The sequence below is a fragment of the Colias philodice genome, chromosome 10 (genome assembly GCF_061535455.1).
Source record: "Colias philodice isolate Cphi_HAF_F1 chromosome 10, ilColPhil1 Martin Lab GWU primary, whole genome shotgun sequence".
NCBI classification, from domain to species: domain Eukaryota; kingdom Metazoa; phylum Arthropoda; class Insecta; order Lepidoptera; family Pieridae; genus Colias; species Colias philodice.
This window is the reverse complement of record NC_143095.1, coordinates 3,895,244-3,912,005: the sequence shown is the minus strand read 5'-3', so window position 1 is coordinate 3,912,005 and position 16,762 is coordinate 3,895,244. Positions and strand designations below refer to the sequence as shown.

At 31.3% G+C, this 16,762-nt stretch overlaps 2 protein-coding genes across 2 annotated transcripts; both read right to left on the bottom strand.

Annotated features, from left to right (window-relative positions):
• Nucleotides 1–1,884: 1,884 nt before the first annotated feature.
• On the bottom strand, nucleotides 1,885–3,284 carry LOC149485120 (ommochrome-binding protein-like). The gene is made up of 2 exons (XM_089699864.1): nucleotides 3,166–3,284; nucleotides 1,885–2,782 (listed from the first exon to the last, which is right to left on the bottom strand). Exon 2 carries the CDS (start codon nucleotides 2,780–2,782, stop codon nucleotides 1,934–1,936), a length of 849 nt encoding a protein of 282 aa, XP_089555990.1. The 5' UTR covers nucleotides 3,166–3,284; the 3' UTR covers nucleotides 1,885–1,933.
• A 9,936-nt stretch (nucleotides 3,285–13,220) lies between these two features.
• LOC149485119 (cytochrome b5-related protein-like) lies at nucleotides 13,221–16,439 on the bottom strand. The gene is made up of 5 exons (XM_089699863.1): nucleotides 16,055–16,439; nucleotides 15,155–15,558; nucleotides 14,830–15,018; nucleotides 13,951–14,181; nucleotides 13,221–13,564 (listed from the first exon to the last, which is right to left on the bottom strand). The coding sequence occupies exons 1-5, from the start codon at nucleotides 16,307–16,309 to the stop codon at nucleotides 13,279–13,281; spliced, it is 1,365 nt and encodes a 454-aa protein (XP_089555989.1). The 5' UTR covers nucleotides 16,310–16,439; the 3' UTR covers nucleotides 13,221–13,278.
• Between the last annotated feature and the right edge of the window lie 323 nt (nucleotides 16,440–16,762).

Sequence of the window (16,762 nt, the reverse complement as noted above, 5' to 3'; positions counted from 1 at the left end):
GGAATTATTTATAGTAGGAATAAAATACGTTAAGAAAACTTTTATTTCAAATAGTAGCATGTCCTTCTCGGACATTTTTGTATTAAACACCCGACAATAGATATGTGGTATAAATAAAAGATTCACGTCCACTAATAAGCAATTATTTTTCTTTGTTTGTCATCGGTAATAATGTAACTGCCTGTAGATAATCTCGGCTATAGAAATAACACTAATTAGAACAGATTTATCTTTCTATGAAGTTAATTGTTACCTACTAATGTTATTTATTTATCTCAGCTATTATAAAATTACATTTTTTGCGCAGAAATTATTTATAACTTCAGGCCATCCTTAGGGATCCATCAGAGCTAACGTAATATAATATCATGAGATTTTTATGCTTAATCCATCAGTCCCCGGAATCACAGACACAATAGAAAATCTATTGTGTCGTGGCCCGATCGGGGCTTACGGTGGTCAATGGGTTAAAAAGATTTCTCAAGACTAAAGAAACGGTACCTACTTATAATAATATAGTTATTGAATAAATATTTAATTTGATTCTGTCCCTTGTGTATTATCTGAAACATTATCTCTCAAACTTTTACTGCTTTACTGCAATGGAGCCATCCAAATATTTTTTCAAATTTCAAAATTATAATAAGTTATAGAATAATTAATGTTATCCTTACTGCTTAGCCTGGTACGTACACCATATTCGATGAAGATATTATGATTTGCACTAAACACTAACAATATTCGTATTCTAAACCAAGATACCTATATTCGTATTCTCAAAGTTAAGACTGACCCGACAGACTGACCCTTTAAACCCTTCCAGAATACCCCTTTTCACTTTAAAACTTGAATTTAAGATTGACTGTCAACATTTGCTTAAATGAACTATGCCAATATTATCAAGATGTTTGATTGTTTATTGGAAAGAGCTTATCACATCAACTACAGGTAGGTATTTAATCAAATCTATGAAAACAAACTCCCAGTGATTTAGACTTACCTTTACAACACATTCCTTAACACAAATTTTAACTAGTTTTATTACTTACCTTTAAGGGACGACTGTAATATTCCTTCAAAAATTAAATTCCTCCCTCAAATACTAAGGCCAAAATATTGCGAGTCAAAATTATGATTGACATTCGAAATAAAATTATTAATTTTACAAACTTGAATTGAAATAATAAAACTTACCTTTGAATTTACTTTGATACCATTGATCTTCCAGAAACAAACAAAGAAAAGTCAAAAGAATTGCTTGTCGATGTGAGCTCCTAAATTATACTTCTATACTAATACATACGTGTACATAAATTTCCTATACAATATTCGCAATAAAAATGTCTACAACACTAATAGGACAGAAAGTTCATTTGATTTTCCTCACAATTACTTCGGTCTCGTCAGAAGTTCATCAGTCATTCTGCTGACAAGACAAACGATTTCATTCTGTATATTATGTATACCTTGGGGACTACTTATATAGCAATTCCAACCCAGGAGCTGTCACTTTCATTAGCTTGGACAGAAAGGAATCTCTGTTGAAAATTGTGTTTTGTCGTTTTGGTATGAATGTATGTACTGATTTCACTACATTTTGACAATCCCTTTGCCTGGGTTAAGTCAAAAATTAAAATCTATTAGATGGACCATTTAACCATTCGTATATAGCTAGTCTTCTATTATAATGAAATTATGAGACTTACAAATAGTATTGAGTATTTATAAAGAGGTAAGTAATTAATGTAAATTGTTTTTACATTACAAGAGATAATATTAGTCGATCGATAAAAATGGTATATTAAAAGAATTAAATCAAGTAAAGCTTCAAGAAAAGAGCAAATGAAGCATTTATTTCTTCTCCAAACGAAATAAAAGAAAAACCAATGTGATAAAAATTTATATAAACAAGGAAGTAGTTACAAAATTGAGATTAAGCTGCAAAAGAAATTTTGTATTCTTCTACAGGACAAAAGTTTTTAGTCGCCTTTAATCTGATGATACTGTCATATGATGCATATAATATGTTCCCATCTCCTTCTATTGCCAGGCCGTAAATACTATCAATTTCTGCTATTCTTTCCACTTCTTTCTTATTCACATTAATGTAGAAAATTCCATCAGGTGTTGAGAAATACAAGTTTCCATTCAAATCTGATGTAAAACCATTGACATTAAAGTCTGCTATGTAATCTATTAAACCGTTTGATTTTTTATAGTAAAATAACCCAGAAGAGTTTGAAAAGTAAATGTTTCCATAATTGTCTAAACCAATTAAGAATGCTCTAGTATTCTGCAACTCTGGGACCTTTTCAAATTTATCGTTCCTGAATACAAACGCATTTTCATCAGGATACCTCGAATAATACAGTGTGTCTTTATAAAACAATTGCCATATGTTGTCATTAGTTGTGTGTAAATGTTCAGCCTTTTTAGATGCGTAATTATATTTATAAATCCCGTCTCTTCCTCCTAAATACACAATGTTTTTCTTACTGTCTACTGCGTTTGCAAATCCTCCGCTGATTCCGGGAATGTTACTGAATTCATTCGTTTTCAAATTAATGAATGCTGATTCAAAAACGTTTTCACCTTCTGAAGAGTAACTGAAGAATACCGTGTTTGTATCGTAGTCCATTGCTAGCTGGTAGGGACTAGTCAGGCCAGATTTCAATACTTCCTTTTCATGTTTAATGTTATGTGCAATGATACCGCTACATTTATCTTCTGTATATCGCGATTGAGTCAGAGTAAGGACAGCTAGCAGAATTAATAACTTCATCTGAAATTAATAATGCCGATTAGTAAGCAGTTAAATAATAATATGACGTTTACTAAACAGAATTTAACAGACATTTTATATATATTGCCTGTTCAATAACACAAATTGAGGTCGTAATCGCACTCACAATTTAATAAAAATTGTGTGGTATTTCGATAGTTCATTCAAATGTGTCATCTTCATAAGTACAAACATTTTTACATAATATTATTTATAATCGGTTCAGTATATTTCTAATACTGTTATCTTATCGTTTACCCAAATAACAATAATATTTAACATAACCTAATGTGTTTATTGTTTAGTAGAATTCGAATTTGCAATGAACGTTTGTTATTTTAACTACGTACGTAAATAATTATAATATTTTAAATAATACTCACATTATCGGTTGAGAAGTGTTTCGTGCAATACTTACAATAATATACTGATAATTGTACACTAGTTATAAATAAAGATAATACGAACACAAGGATAAACACTGGGTTATGACTTTAAGAGGAAAGTGGACAAACGTCTAATTAACGACTATTATTCTAAACAAATATGATAATACAATTTGTTTATGAATACAACCAATATTAAGCTATAATCTTAAAGGAACGCAATAATAACTGTTGGTTTATTGAAACAATAATGAAATAAAAAAATGGTTTGTATAAATATATCACAGTTTGACCTATTGCGTAAAAAGTATTAAACCCGGGGACCTGGGTAAAACCCCATACAATATAATGGACCTATTTATTCGTAATCTGTTATAAAAATGCTGATTAGTAATTTATAGTCAACTAGAGGTCCGCCCCGGCTTTGCCCGTGGTACATATTTCGCAATAAAAGGTAGCCTATGTCCTTTCTCGGGTATCAAAATATCTCCATACCAAATTTCATGGAAATTGGTTCAGTAGGTAGTTTAGGCGTGATTGAGTAACAGACAGACAGACAGAGTTACTTTCGCATTTATAATATTAGTATGGATTACATAACTAGTATGATCTCTTCACTTCGGGGACCAATATTAATTACTGAGCATAGAGACAACGGGTGATGAAATCTTCAGTGGGAAATGAACCTTAAACACGGTATTTCCCAGTAGTCCTAACATTATACGGTCATTGGAGAGGACACGCCTGGTTAACTGTAGGACAACAAGCGTACACAACCCTTTCTATTTACAGTACCTAACCTAAACCAATCTTTACTCATTGTGAATAACATTACGTAGCGAGAAGTTGAAATATGGTAGGTACAAGGGCAACTACTAATAAATAATCACATAGAGCAATTTCTACTACTCTTTTTTTATGTCAGAGCAAGCAAAGGGGCAGGTTGGCCAACTGATGTTAAGTGGTCACCACCGCCCATAAACACTAGTAACACTAGTGATAATAATATTAGGTGCTTTGTCGGTCTTTTAACGAAGAATACGGTTTTTCATTTTAAACATTTTAATTGAAGATTTTTAACTAAAATTATAATTAAATGGATAATGAATAATTATTGCTATCCGCTTATCTAGCTTTATACGATCGTTCTGATGCACTTTGCCACGTGACTGTTTGTGTTTGTTTCTTTTTATGCTGATAATGTACTACTTATATAGTATTTTGTATTAATCGTAATATTATCACTATAATATTATTATTAAAGAAATAGATGATGATGATATGGCTGAGTAAATAAAGCGTTTTGAAAACATCTATTAATTAGGTTGATAAGAAAAATTATCGGATAATTAATTACCTAATTAATCTCAAATCTTTGAAGTTTTATACAGTGGTAAAACTTCAATGGGTTCTACTTTATATTACTCTTACTCTCAGTACGTTCTAATAGAATATAATAATTATCTTCTTATATATAAAAATGAATCCCAAAATGTGTTGGTAAGCGCATAACTTGAGAACGGCTGAACCGATTTCGATAATTCTTTTTTTATTATATTCCTTGAAGTACGACGATGGTTCTTATGTAGAGAAAACGTAAATATGTACCACGGGCGAAGCCGGGGCGGACCGCGATATAGTAACACCATACATTTTTACAAAATAATTTTTATAAGTATAATATATACAAAGTAAACTTTCGATACAATGATGATTAATTATTATTGTAAAAAGATGCAATTATTACAATAATTATCTTATTATTCATATACGTTAATACTTAGGTTATATTTTTATCAGGGATTTTTGTATGTCATGCCATGTTATCTGGGGTCAAATTGCTTAAGCATAATATTATGAACGTTAGGTGTATACAATCTATATATTATTCAATTCAAAATACCTATTTAAAGAGAGATATGTGTGCTGAACTGCACGTATAGTTTTTCCAATGGCTCATTTAATATAATCGAATATCTCCTCATAAGTAAATCAAACTGAAAAACGCACGATATAATTCAAAGAATGTCGAGTAAAAGTACTAACTTTTCTTCTTAAGTACTTTGTAACCTTTTGTAATTTTATGTAAATAGTCAATGTAATTAAACGTTTGTTTATCCCAAACTAGTGGTCTGCCCCGGCTTCGCCCGTGGTACATATTTAGTATCCTATTCTTCTCCTGGCTCTAAACTACCTCCCTGCCAATTTTCAGCTAAATCGGTTCAGCCGTTCTTGAGTTATAAGTGGAGTAACTAACACGACTTTCTTTTATATATTATATAGATGTAGCGAGAAAATAATATTACTTAACAGTGAAATTAAAAAATAACTGAGTAATTAATGAATCCAGCTATTTACAATAAGGCAGTAGACTTTATACAATTAATCCTTCTTATTAAATTATAATAAGAAATTGGGTTGGTACGCTATATCAAATAGAAAATTAAGGTTTAATATTCATTACATTTTGATAAATTATATCTACAAATTAAAACGCCTTCAGAAATCAAGAGAATATAATAAAAAGTAATATAATAAAAGATGATGTTTTTTAATAAAGCCTTGAGATTATGAATTATAGGTTTACTTCAATTCAGTTACTACCTACCAACTAAGAAAATTTATTTTCAATTACATCAAGAACATAGTGTTTGTTGCTATGTGTCTTTGAACGAATTATAAAGTAACTAGCTTTCCGCTCGCGGCTTCGCACGCGTTTTCAAAGAAAAAGCCGCATAGTTCCCGTTGCTGTGAGATTGCCGGGATAAAACCATTTGTGTTAATCCAAGATACCCTCTATATTATGTTGCTAAATTTCATTGTAATCGGTTCGGTAGTATTTGCGTCAAAGAGTAATGAACATACACACACACATCCATCCTCACAAACGTTCGCATTTATAATATTACTAGGATAGGAAGGATAGGATAGGATTAGGCACGTGATTTCTTATTATGAAAAAAGCAATTAGTAATGAAATATTATCTTCAAATAGTATTTTATCGAAAATCTACATCTAAATAAACAATAGCACGTAATTAACAACATTAAGCTGATATTCAATGTTTTCTTTTATACAAAAACTGTAGATTCAATAAGAAAATATATTCCTCAAAGGATTCTCTCGAGACCTAAACATTGAAAATGGCGATTATTTTAGTTAACAATAGACAATTTACGTAACATAAATAACCATCGAAATTTCAAGGTTTACGATACAAAAAAAATATAACTATTTCACAGATAATGTAAGTAATTGTGGTTTCATTAAGAAATTAAGATATTTTAAAGAAATACGCAATCCACTAGTTACACTTTTATTTCGATTTTTATTACATATATGAATTATTTTATTACGAAGATGAAAAGCTTCACGTAGTTTATCTTACACTTACAAACCATACATTAGCCTAAGTAATTACATTTTATAGAGATATTAACATTTCGGATCTTTAAAAGATATATAAATGAAAAATGAACACGTTTATAACATATAGCAATGCGCTTCTCGAGATATAACCATCCATATTGGACCAAAAGCTTTTAGAGCGCTGGCTGAAAGGGGTGCATCCCATTTATATTTCTGAAGATCAGGCTTCTGTAGACCAATTTATATAAGACACTCACTCAAGACACTTCATATACCGAATGAAAAATGATTTTATGCAGCATATAATAGTATTTAAGACTTTATTTAATGGTTTAAAAAATAAATAAATAAATAAATAAATAAATAAATATTATTATAGGACATTATTACACAAATCGACCTAGTCCCACAGTAAGCTCAATTAAGGCTTGTGTTGTGGGTACTAGGCGACGATAAATATAATATTTAATAAATACATATATAGATAATAACACCCAGACCCAAGAACCAATAATTGAGTTCATCACACAAATATTTGCCCTGACAGGGGATCGAACCCGGGACCGTCGGCTCAGTAGGCAGTTATTTTACCACTGCGCCAACCGCGTCGTCTGTAAAATAATAAGTAAGTTGATTTCTTGATTAACTAAATACAAATTTACGCATTTTCTATTTAAATTTTTATTGTTTACCCAGATTATAAACATATTACCTATAATATAATGCCAGATAACCAAATCAAAGAACAACTCTAGAAGGTCTTAAAAGACCTTCTTTTGACCCTTATGGTTTATTATATGAAAAAAAAAAATATTAACAGGTTTCTCCGAATTTCGATTTGGGGACGAACTGAATTGTTTATCTAACGGAATGCCGACAAGGCAGGACGCCAGCTAGTAACAATGAACCTAAGATTCTAAGATAAACAGGTTCGTTATTTTTCAATTATTCAAAATTAGAACAATAATTTTTATCAGTAAGAACGGCCTGTTCAAAAACCACGCCAATAACATTGAGATAATATTACTACGTATGGAGGAGACACCACGAACAAAATCTGTGCGCCATTTTTTTGCTCTAACTAAGTTTTAAAAATTATTATTTAGTTAGGTACTTAACGATGAAAGTTATTCCTTTGCACTTTTCCGTATTATTTGTGCAATATCGTAACACACACGAAGGCATGTTTGATGCGTTTCACTTTAAAACCATTAAAAAATACCGCTCAACATACGTCACATGACGTATGTTGAGTGGAACATAAGTGATGTAGGCGGTGTCGTCTCCTATTAATATTATCTCAATGGCCAATAATGTTTTTAAATTTAGTATGAAAGCGTCTTTAGAATCGAGTACACTCCACGTTTTCATGAATCATATCTGAATGACACTTCCCAACGTTGAATGCATATTTTGCCCCTGTTCCATATTGAAACATTTATTTGCCACTTTCTACAATGCCGTATCTCCCCGTTCATTCATCTGTGATGACGGGTGAAATATTATATTTTGGGTATACCCTGGGTGTCCGCAAAATATAATATTTTAATATAAACGAAATATACACAATGTAATAACGTAAACGCAGAAATGTTCAATAATTTAATATTAATTTTTTATTTATATAATTACTAGATAGGACACCCTTATATTATCACTAGGAGATATAAAATTAGTTTATTGAGAATGGTCTCAGATTCAGAATATACCGTTTTATACAACTTTGCTTACCTATTAACACGAGAATTTATACAATAAGTAAATTTTAATAATAATTGATACCTAATGATTTATTCTTGACTGTGTTATAAACAAAACTTTATGATATCAATAATTTTAAATCCGAAGAGTACAAAGTAAACTCGATATTTTATCCATTTTGTTTATCCAATATACGTTTTCAATATCTACAAAAAACCGCGAATAAACAAGAAACAAAATCTGTACGCGAAAAGAAACACAAATATTTGTTCATAATAAAAGCCAATGTATAAAGCAGTATAAGAAGTTACGAGTTACACTATATTGAAATAGACTTGCATCGTAGTAAATTCACAGCACTGGGAATCCAATATCGCGATATTATGAGTATTTATATTCAAATAAAACTCAAAGCTTTTCATTGTTAGAGTAAATACTATTTTGAAATAAAATAAATAGTCTAGTCCCTTAAGGTCTAGTCTATTTTGAAACAATGTTACATGACATATCGTTTATAATCTTTTAATATTCGAACAGTTTATTTGACGAAATTTAATCTTATTAAAATGCTTTGTTCCTGAGGGCTATTGACAAAAATATAAATAATATTTTATATTTTGTATTTACAATATATATTATTACCAGATCGAAGAGCAGTTACATTGATACTCAAATAAATATCCTTTATTTTAGTTCTGCAAGACGACGCTAAAAATATATAAAACGCTCTACAATAAAATCTCTATTCACCAATTAAATAAGAATTCACAGTTATCTATTACCATCCAGCAAATAATGGAATTAAAAATAAAACGAAACGAAATAACCTGTGCAAGTTGTGATATGATAAAGTGAAATATTCTTTTTGGTATGATTGGAAATTTTCATCAAAACCCGGAACTCTCTAAGCGCCTGTCAAAATACGATTGGACGAATTGCAGTGAAGATTTATTTACTGTAAATAATTGTATTGAATTTTCCGCTATTCGTGTTTCAATGCGGTATTGAATTAATGTTATTATAATCTGATAAAACCACACGTATTACTTTGTAAGTTAATATAATTTCATATTTTAATTTATTAATATAGAAAAGTATAAAGTTTTATAACATTTTAAAAGCTATTATCATATTCGAAGCGATGACAAATAAGTAAAATAACGTGCTTGTATCATCACTACATAGTATAAAACAAAGTCGCTTTCTCTGTACCTATGTCCCTTTGTACGCTTAAATCTTCGAAACTACGCAACGGATTTTGATGCGGTTTTTTTTTAATAGATAGAGTGATTCAAGAGGAAGGTTTATATGTAAAATAACATCCATCAAATAGTGGAGAAGTACTGTTATTTTTGAGGTTTCTAATGTGATGTCGTAAAAAATTACATTTTTTCCGCTTACATTGCAAACGCAGGCTGAACCCTACGAGTTTTATCAAAATAATGTACTAAGTATTATACACATTGAAAAGGTCTACGGAAAAGTCCGCGGTGGTATATGTCTATTTCTTATGGATAACCCACAGTACCTTTTTTTGTCATTTACTTTTTACGACAAATAATGGCTAATTTTCGAAGCGATTTTAACCAATACAACATTAATCTTTAACCTTGAATACATTGTTCATTTAATATAGATCTATATGGCCCTTTACACCGTATGATTTAAGTGAATATTTTCGAAGATATTACAGATTTAAAAATTGCGGGACGTAGCGTTTGCGGCGGCACCGGCCGGCCGCCCGGCTATATAATATATTTTATACCCGTGCGAAGCCGGAGCGGGCCGCTACGTTTTTATATACAACGCGCGTTCACAGTTTTTCTGTAGTGTATTTAGTATCAGCTTTGCACCCGTGCGAAGCCGGGGCGGGTCGCTAGTTATAATATAATCGATAGTACGATTTTTAATTTAATCTCAATTTTTTTTAGGAAAAGAAGTTGCACCTAGCTCATAATGGAACATAGAATTTAGAACATAGTATGAACTATAAAGGATAAGTAGAGTATTAATAATGCTCATGAAGATTTTAAAAGAGCTGTTAAGACTATTCACAATAATAACGAATATCTCAAATTTCCTTTTACTTATTTGATACAAACGTACATTGATTACATAAGTTGACACCTAACCATCCATAAGAAAACGTACCTATCGTATCTTCGACTCAAGTAAGCAGCGGGTCACGAGTAAAAAATAGCACCAAAAATCCCTTACAAGCGTGCAAAGTATTTTAGTTACGTGCCTTATTGATTTTATTTATCGCGAATTGTTTCTCGTTCATAAATACTTGTTGGAAAGCATCCGAGACATTGGACAGAAACATTTTGTTACCCAACCCGCACCCATTTATTATGTAGGTTATCCTAAACCGATCTACGCTCTCTGCTATTGGACACACTACTTTAGATAGCGTATATTCTTTTATTTTATTTATACTGGTATGTTATGCCTTTAATTTGTTTGCTGTACCAATTAACTATTTGGTAAATAAACTAAAATAAATAAATTTAAATTAAATGCATCACGTTTAAAATAAACAAAAACTTAAATTTTTGCCTTTCTTACTGGAAAAAGTAAATCTGTATTATTCATCATTCTGAAATAAACACGAAATAATAGCAAATATGAGCAATTCAGGTGGACTCCATTGAGAATCTTTGTGTCTCTTAAGCTTCAGTACCTACTTTACTAAATAAAATAAGACATCGTTAAAAATGGAACATTCAGAATCAGACCAAAATGATTAAGCATAATTTAATAGGGCCCGGTTCATTTTGAAATAGCTATTTCTCAGTGTTAATTGCCATGATGCCAAGCGTGATGAAGATGTTACCCAGTTAATGGATCTGAGGAAAGCTCTCGTTGTAAATCAAGGAAATTTATGCCTACTTCTACAACCAGTATCACTTACATAACAGTACTAGCTTTTCGCCCGCAGCTTCGCCCGCGTATTTAAAAGAAAAGCTGCATAGTTTCCGCTCCTATAGTATTTTCGGGATTAAAACTGTCCGATGCTTTAATATGCGTGTGCACATTTTAATGAAAATCGGTTGAGCAGTGCGTGAAGTAGCATGAAGGAGTAACAAACAAACAAACATACAAATTTTTGCATTTATAATATTAGTAGTATTTAGGACGTTCGGTACTATATTTTGTTTGGCACAACAACAACACTTCGACAACGCCCAGTTTGATATCAATTGACGTAAATCTTAATCAAAATTTTAATGACCCTAAATTACTATCATTATTTCAATAAAAATGATTGTCAGGTCGGATCAAGTCAACCGTGAGAAATTATGACGAATATGTGAATTGTGATATTTAATAATGCTCTGACATTTGTACATTTGATCTTTCATACTTTGTTAACAAAAAAACTGTTTCGATAAAATTATTATTTATTATGATTTAGATTTGGTAGCCTTCATACTTAGAAGTCATTAAGTAAAACTAACAATTTATAAACGACGAAAATACAAATATTTTTTTGGTGACTTCCATATTATTTCTTTACCATAAAAATATATTATGCTTATTAAATGTGACGTTTAAATATTTGGATTAATATACGAACAAATGCACCTTAATAAAAACCAAGTTCACACTGCAAAAAATCCTGTTAAATTCTACTTAATCTTCCCCGTTTAAATTTCAAAACTCACTAACCACCCCACTTTACAAGAAAATTGGAATCATTCGGAATTTCAATTACCATTCCAGTGGTCCGAGCAGTTAAACTAAATTGAAGTTGGTAATAATAATATTTAGATACTTGAGTGAATCAACTAGCATCACTCCAGCAAGGGAAAGTGAAACCAATTATATTATAACCAAGCATTAACAACAGAACTTTAGCCACTAATTTTTTTTTCCAAATAGTTTTCGTTATTTACAATGATATCAATATCGACTTCTGTGTATTGACAGTAAATTATTTCTTAGGCCGCCTGTCCATCTGCAAGAAAACTTGTAACTTCCTTGGAACATCTGTCGAACAACTAGTATTTGAAAAATAATACCCAGCAAGTTATACTTGCAAATTAAAAACACGCACAAAAATATACATAACTAGTGGTCCGCCCCGGCTTCGCCCGTGGTACATATTTAGTATCCTATGTCTTTCTCCTGGCTCTAAACTACCTCCCTGCCAATTTTCAGCTAAATCGGTTCAGCCGTTCTTGAGTTATAAGTGGAGTAACTAACACGACTTTCTTTTATATATAGTCCGGGATACATCGCCCATTTTTGCAAGTGATTACTATCAAGCTAATTTTTCGTGAGTAGCTTTATTTTGATGAGATGCCCAATAATTTCATGTACGAAACTCTCGATTGTGGTAGCTTACAGAGGTAACAAGGATAAAAATTTTTGATTTGACGGTTCTCAAATATTTATTACGCAATTTGTAGGACAATATGTCTGTTGAATTATATAAGTATTAAATGAGTGAAAATAAAAAAATCAGCTGGTTAGTAATCATTTATGATGACTTCGTTATCGATACACATTGGAAAGGGGGACTCTTTGATCAAACCATAGATTTTGTAGGACAAATATTTTTTCGAATAATTTAGATAATTATCTTGAGATTGAACAAAAAAAAACATTCAGTTAGTAATTAATAATTGAGAACCATCAAATCAATATATTTTATCCTTGTTTCCTCTGGTAGCTACCACAATCGAGAGTTTTGTACATGAAATTATTGGGCATCTCATCAAAATAAAGCTACTCACGAAAAATTAGCTTGATAGTAATCACTTGCAAAAATGGGCGATGTATCCCGGACTAATATATAGATATGAATCAAACCATTGAATGATACGAAAGCTTGATTTTTTTATATTTCATAAAATAAATTACTAGTAAAAAAGTGTCGCTTGAATTACGCTGTTTTGATTGTATCGTTGCCGCAAGTTGGCAACAATACAAGCATGAAATGAGAAGTGATAAATCCTTAACACTATATCAAATAAAAAATCATTTTTTGTTAAACGCGTTTTATTTTTTTTTTCCAAAAGAATAAGCTAGATTTATCGTCGTTCGGAGAGTAATGTTGGCTTCGTTTTCAAAGTCATTCTTATCTGGCCTAAATACAGATCTAGTTGTGACGTTACTCTGAAGTTGGCTCTATACTTTTCGCAATGTTCAAGGAATATGGGGTACAAATGTTCCAGAACTGCGTGGTCCAAGGTTGGGAATAGATGGTGCAGGGCGTGATGGCCAAATAACGTCATCACCTTGAAGTGACTGTCGTTTACATCCTTTCTGTCCATTACTGCTTCTAGTTCATGCATGCCCCAATCCGGTGTGACGTCGCTAGAAAGCATTGTTTATTGCAATTAAAAGAATTACCTTAAGATTAAACGAAGAAGAACTAAAAAGAGAATCTTCGCAAGCAGTGTTTTGGTTAACAAACTGATTACTAATATTGTTTACAAATTAATCTCTTAAGTTCTTTATTGAAGTGAAACTTCTTTATTGGGGTTGGAAAAAAATTTAGTGTAACATTTTTTCGTTACGCGTGACATTTTTCCGTTACGCGCCATCTTTTTCTTATCCCTACCACGCGTGATTCGACGTATTTCTGTAAAGTTGCATATAGTAAATTATTTTTTGAAAAATAAAGTCATAAAGAAGTTTCACTTCTTACGTGTGTACACTAGTACACGCACACATTTTTTTTTATATAATTGATTTGATACCTGACTTCATCTCCATCCTTAAATATGTCTGGATGGTGGTGAGCAGCATTTGAACCAATTGTAAAGAAGACGTAGCTGGCAGTACAGTTTATCCACAGCCAAGTATATACAGTATGGGAGAATGAAGAACCACTAGTATAATACATCCACAGGGGTAAGAGAAGTCCAATAACATCATGCCAACGATAATGCTGCTTAAAGAAGTTGGGACGAAGGAAGATAAGAGAAAATCTGTAAATAATAAAAGTAAAATTCACCATACGCATATTTATGCCAATAAAAATTTGATATAGTTTAACGTTTTTCGTTAAATGAAATAAAATTTATAGCCAGTGCCACTCAGGATGATGTATGGATTCTAATGATAGCCTATACATCAAAATCCTTTCAGGCGATCCGAAGTTAACGTGAGTTTTTAAAATCTGATATAATATAATCATGCATAATTGAAATTATTTTAACTTGATGGTTTTCATTTTATTTAAACTGGTATTACTCAAATAACGGAATAAATATTAGTTTTTAATTAGACTGCTTGCTAGTAAATAATAATTGTAGGTAAGTATAATATTTATGGGCAATTCAATCATAACACAGTTTTGAAAAATCGTAGACTCTTTTTTATGTTTTTGTAATAAACATTATGCAGTGAAATAAAGCTTTAATATTGTGAACGGTTGAACATTGTAAATTTTTTTGGATATTGTGAATAATAAACGAAATAATAATGCTACGTACTAAGTTTTTGACAGATATATGCAAAAATTTAATAACTTTAGTTTTATTTGAACTTTATTTGCGACCTTCTGGTAGAAAAAAGCAATTAATCTTTCCAACGAAAAACCTAATAAAAGAATACGTTTTGAGTATAAAACTTACCTTTTCAAAAAGTTAAGAATAAATGAAAGAGGGAAAAGTACTTGTTCAATCAAATATGCATATTTTGCATAGAATGGGCGATCCTTCCTTGGATTCCAGAAAATTATAGGTTCAAATCCACTGATTTCCAAATCCATCAACGTATTTGGATAGAGATGGTGAGAGAGTGAGTGAGATACTCTGAAATCTCTGAAAATAAAAAAAATAAATATCTTATAGTTAGATATGTTGTCAATGTCTCGTCTGTTTTTGTTTTATACGTGTAAACGTAAACATTACATAATAATCATTTCAACGAATATATAATATAATACTATACACGTACCTGTAAGACCATAATCCTATATTGAAATAATACATTCTGAAATTCGTCTTTCTATGAATATAGTTGTGTGCAGCAACCATTGTCCAGGCTAAAGAAAACGCAGCGACTATATACGCAATCATTCCAATCCAGTAGTTTTCAGTCCAGCTTGCAAGTGTAGAACTTGCAAGGCAAGTGACTAAGAGTGAATCTGTCAATAAATCTGAACGACGGTTTTCTGTTTTCGGGATCGTTTTAATGCTCTCCCATGCTTTTTTCTTCAAGGTCCTGTAGAACCCATCTTCGTGGAACGTGAAGGGTGAATTCCTTGGTGTTTTTGCGTCTCTCACGTAAAACTTTTTGAGCATTGACTCAGCGACTGGATTGATATGATGCGCTTCGAATGCTTCGGTAATGTCCGTGCCCTGAAATTATTAATGAAACTTAGATTATTTGTTTTGCGGTTATTTCGCACAACCTATGTAGGAAATGATGAAATAAATATTAATATACATTTTTATATGAAAAAAAATAATCGAAATATTGTATTAAGTTGTCACGGGCTCACGGGTAATCTATACCCAAAAGAAATGCCTCATAAGGACCGTGACATGCTTACGCTGTCTACGAAGACAATAATATAATGATTTCACTCAGCTTCCGTAAACTTGTTAATTGTATTTATTATTATTTTATGTATACTATGTTTCATAACAATTCGAGCAATGTTTATAAACAAAGTGCAAATAAACTCTTATTTCAACCTAATTTTATGCAAAAACGGCTAGTGCTAGCTACTACCTACAGCTTTTCCTTTTGAATATAAAAATAAAGTGCAATATTTTATACTGAAAACGTACTCTACGCATCATAAAAGCCCTTCGGTTCTGCAAATATATAATTACTACGTCAATAACTAACCTTGCTCAACTCCAACCATTCTTGTCCACCAGGATGCTTGTCCATGAACTGGTCTAAATCATACAGCTTATCGTGGACTCTCCAGAGGCCCTCAGCTCCATCATCTATAGCTTTTCCTGTCAACCATTGCACTGGATCTCTTAACCCTTCATCTCTTAGTGAAGGATACTTCAATTGCGGAAAGCTAACATGTGTCTTCTTTTCAATAGCTCTTTTGTGAGCTAGCTCTATATAATCCGCTTCTTTTGGCGCCATATTTCATAAAATTACAATCCGCGTCTAGTAAGGTTTTATTGCATATTTAAGCACCTTTTATACGTCCAAATATTCTTATCGATTTAACGTACTCTTCACTTGGAAGCTTATAAACAAATGTTCAATTTAACAATATCTGACATAGCACTTATAATTTATATTATCATTGTATCTCATAAACAAACATCTTATATTTGACGTTAATTATACCGAAAGTTGTTATGTCGGTTTGTATCTTGTCATATTCATTAGTAAATTGTTATCATTAGTTAATAGTAGGTACATATTATACGAAGTGTATGTTTTGTTTTTATTTGCTTTGTACTGTCTTATTTTTTATGAAATAAATCACGACGTTATTTTACTAATGATTTTCCAATGAATATGATAATAATATACGGATTGAAAACCTAACCCAGCTAAAACAAGAGGATATTAACGAAAGGGAAATAA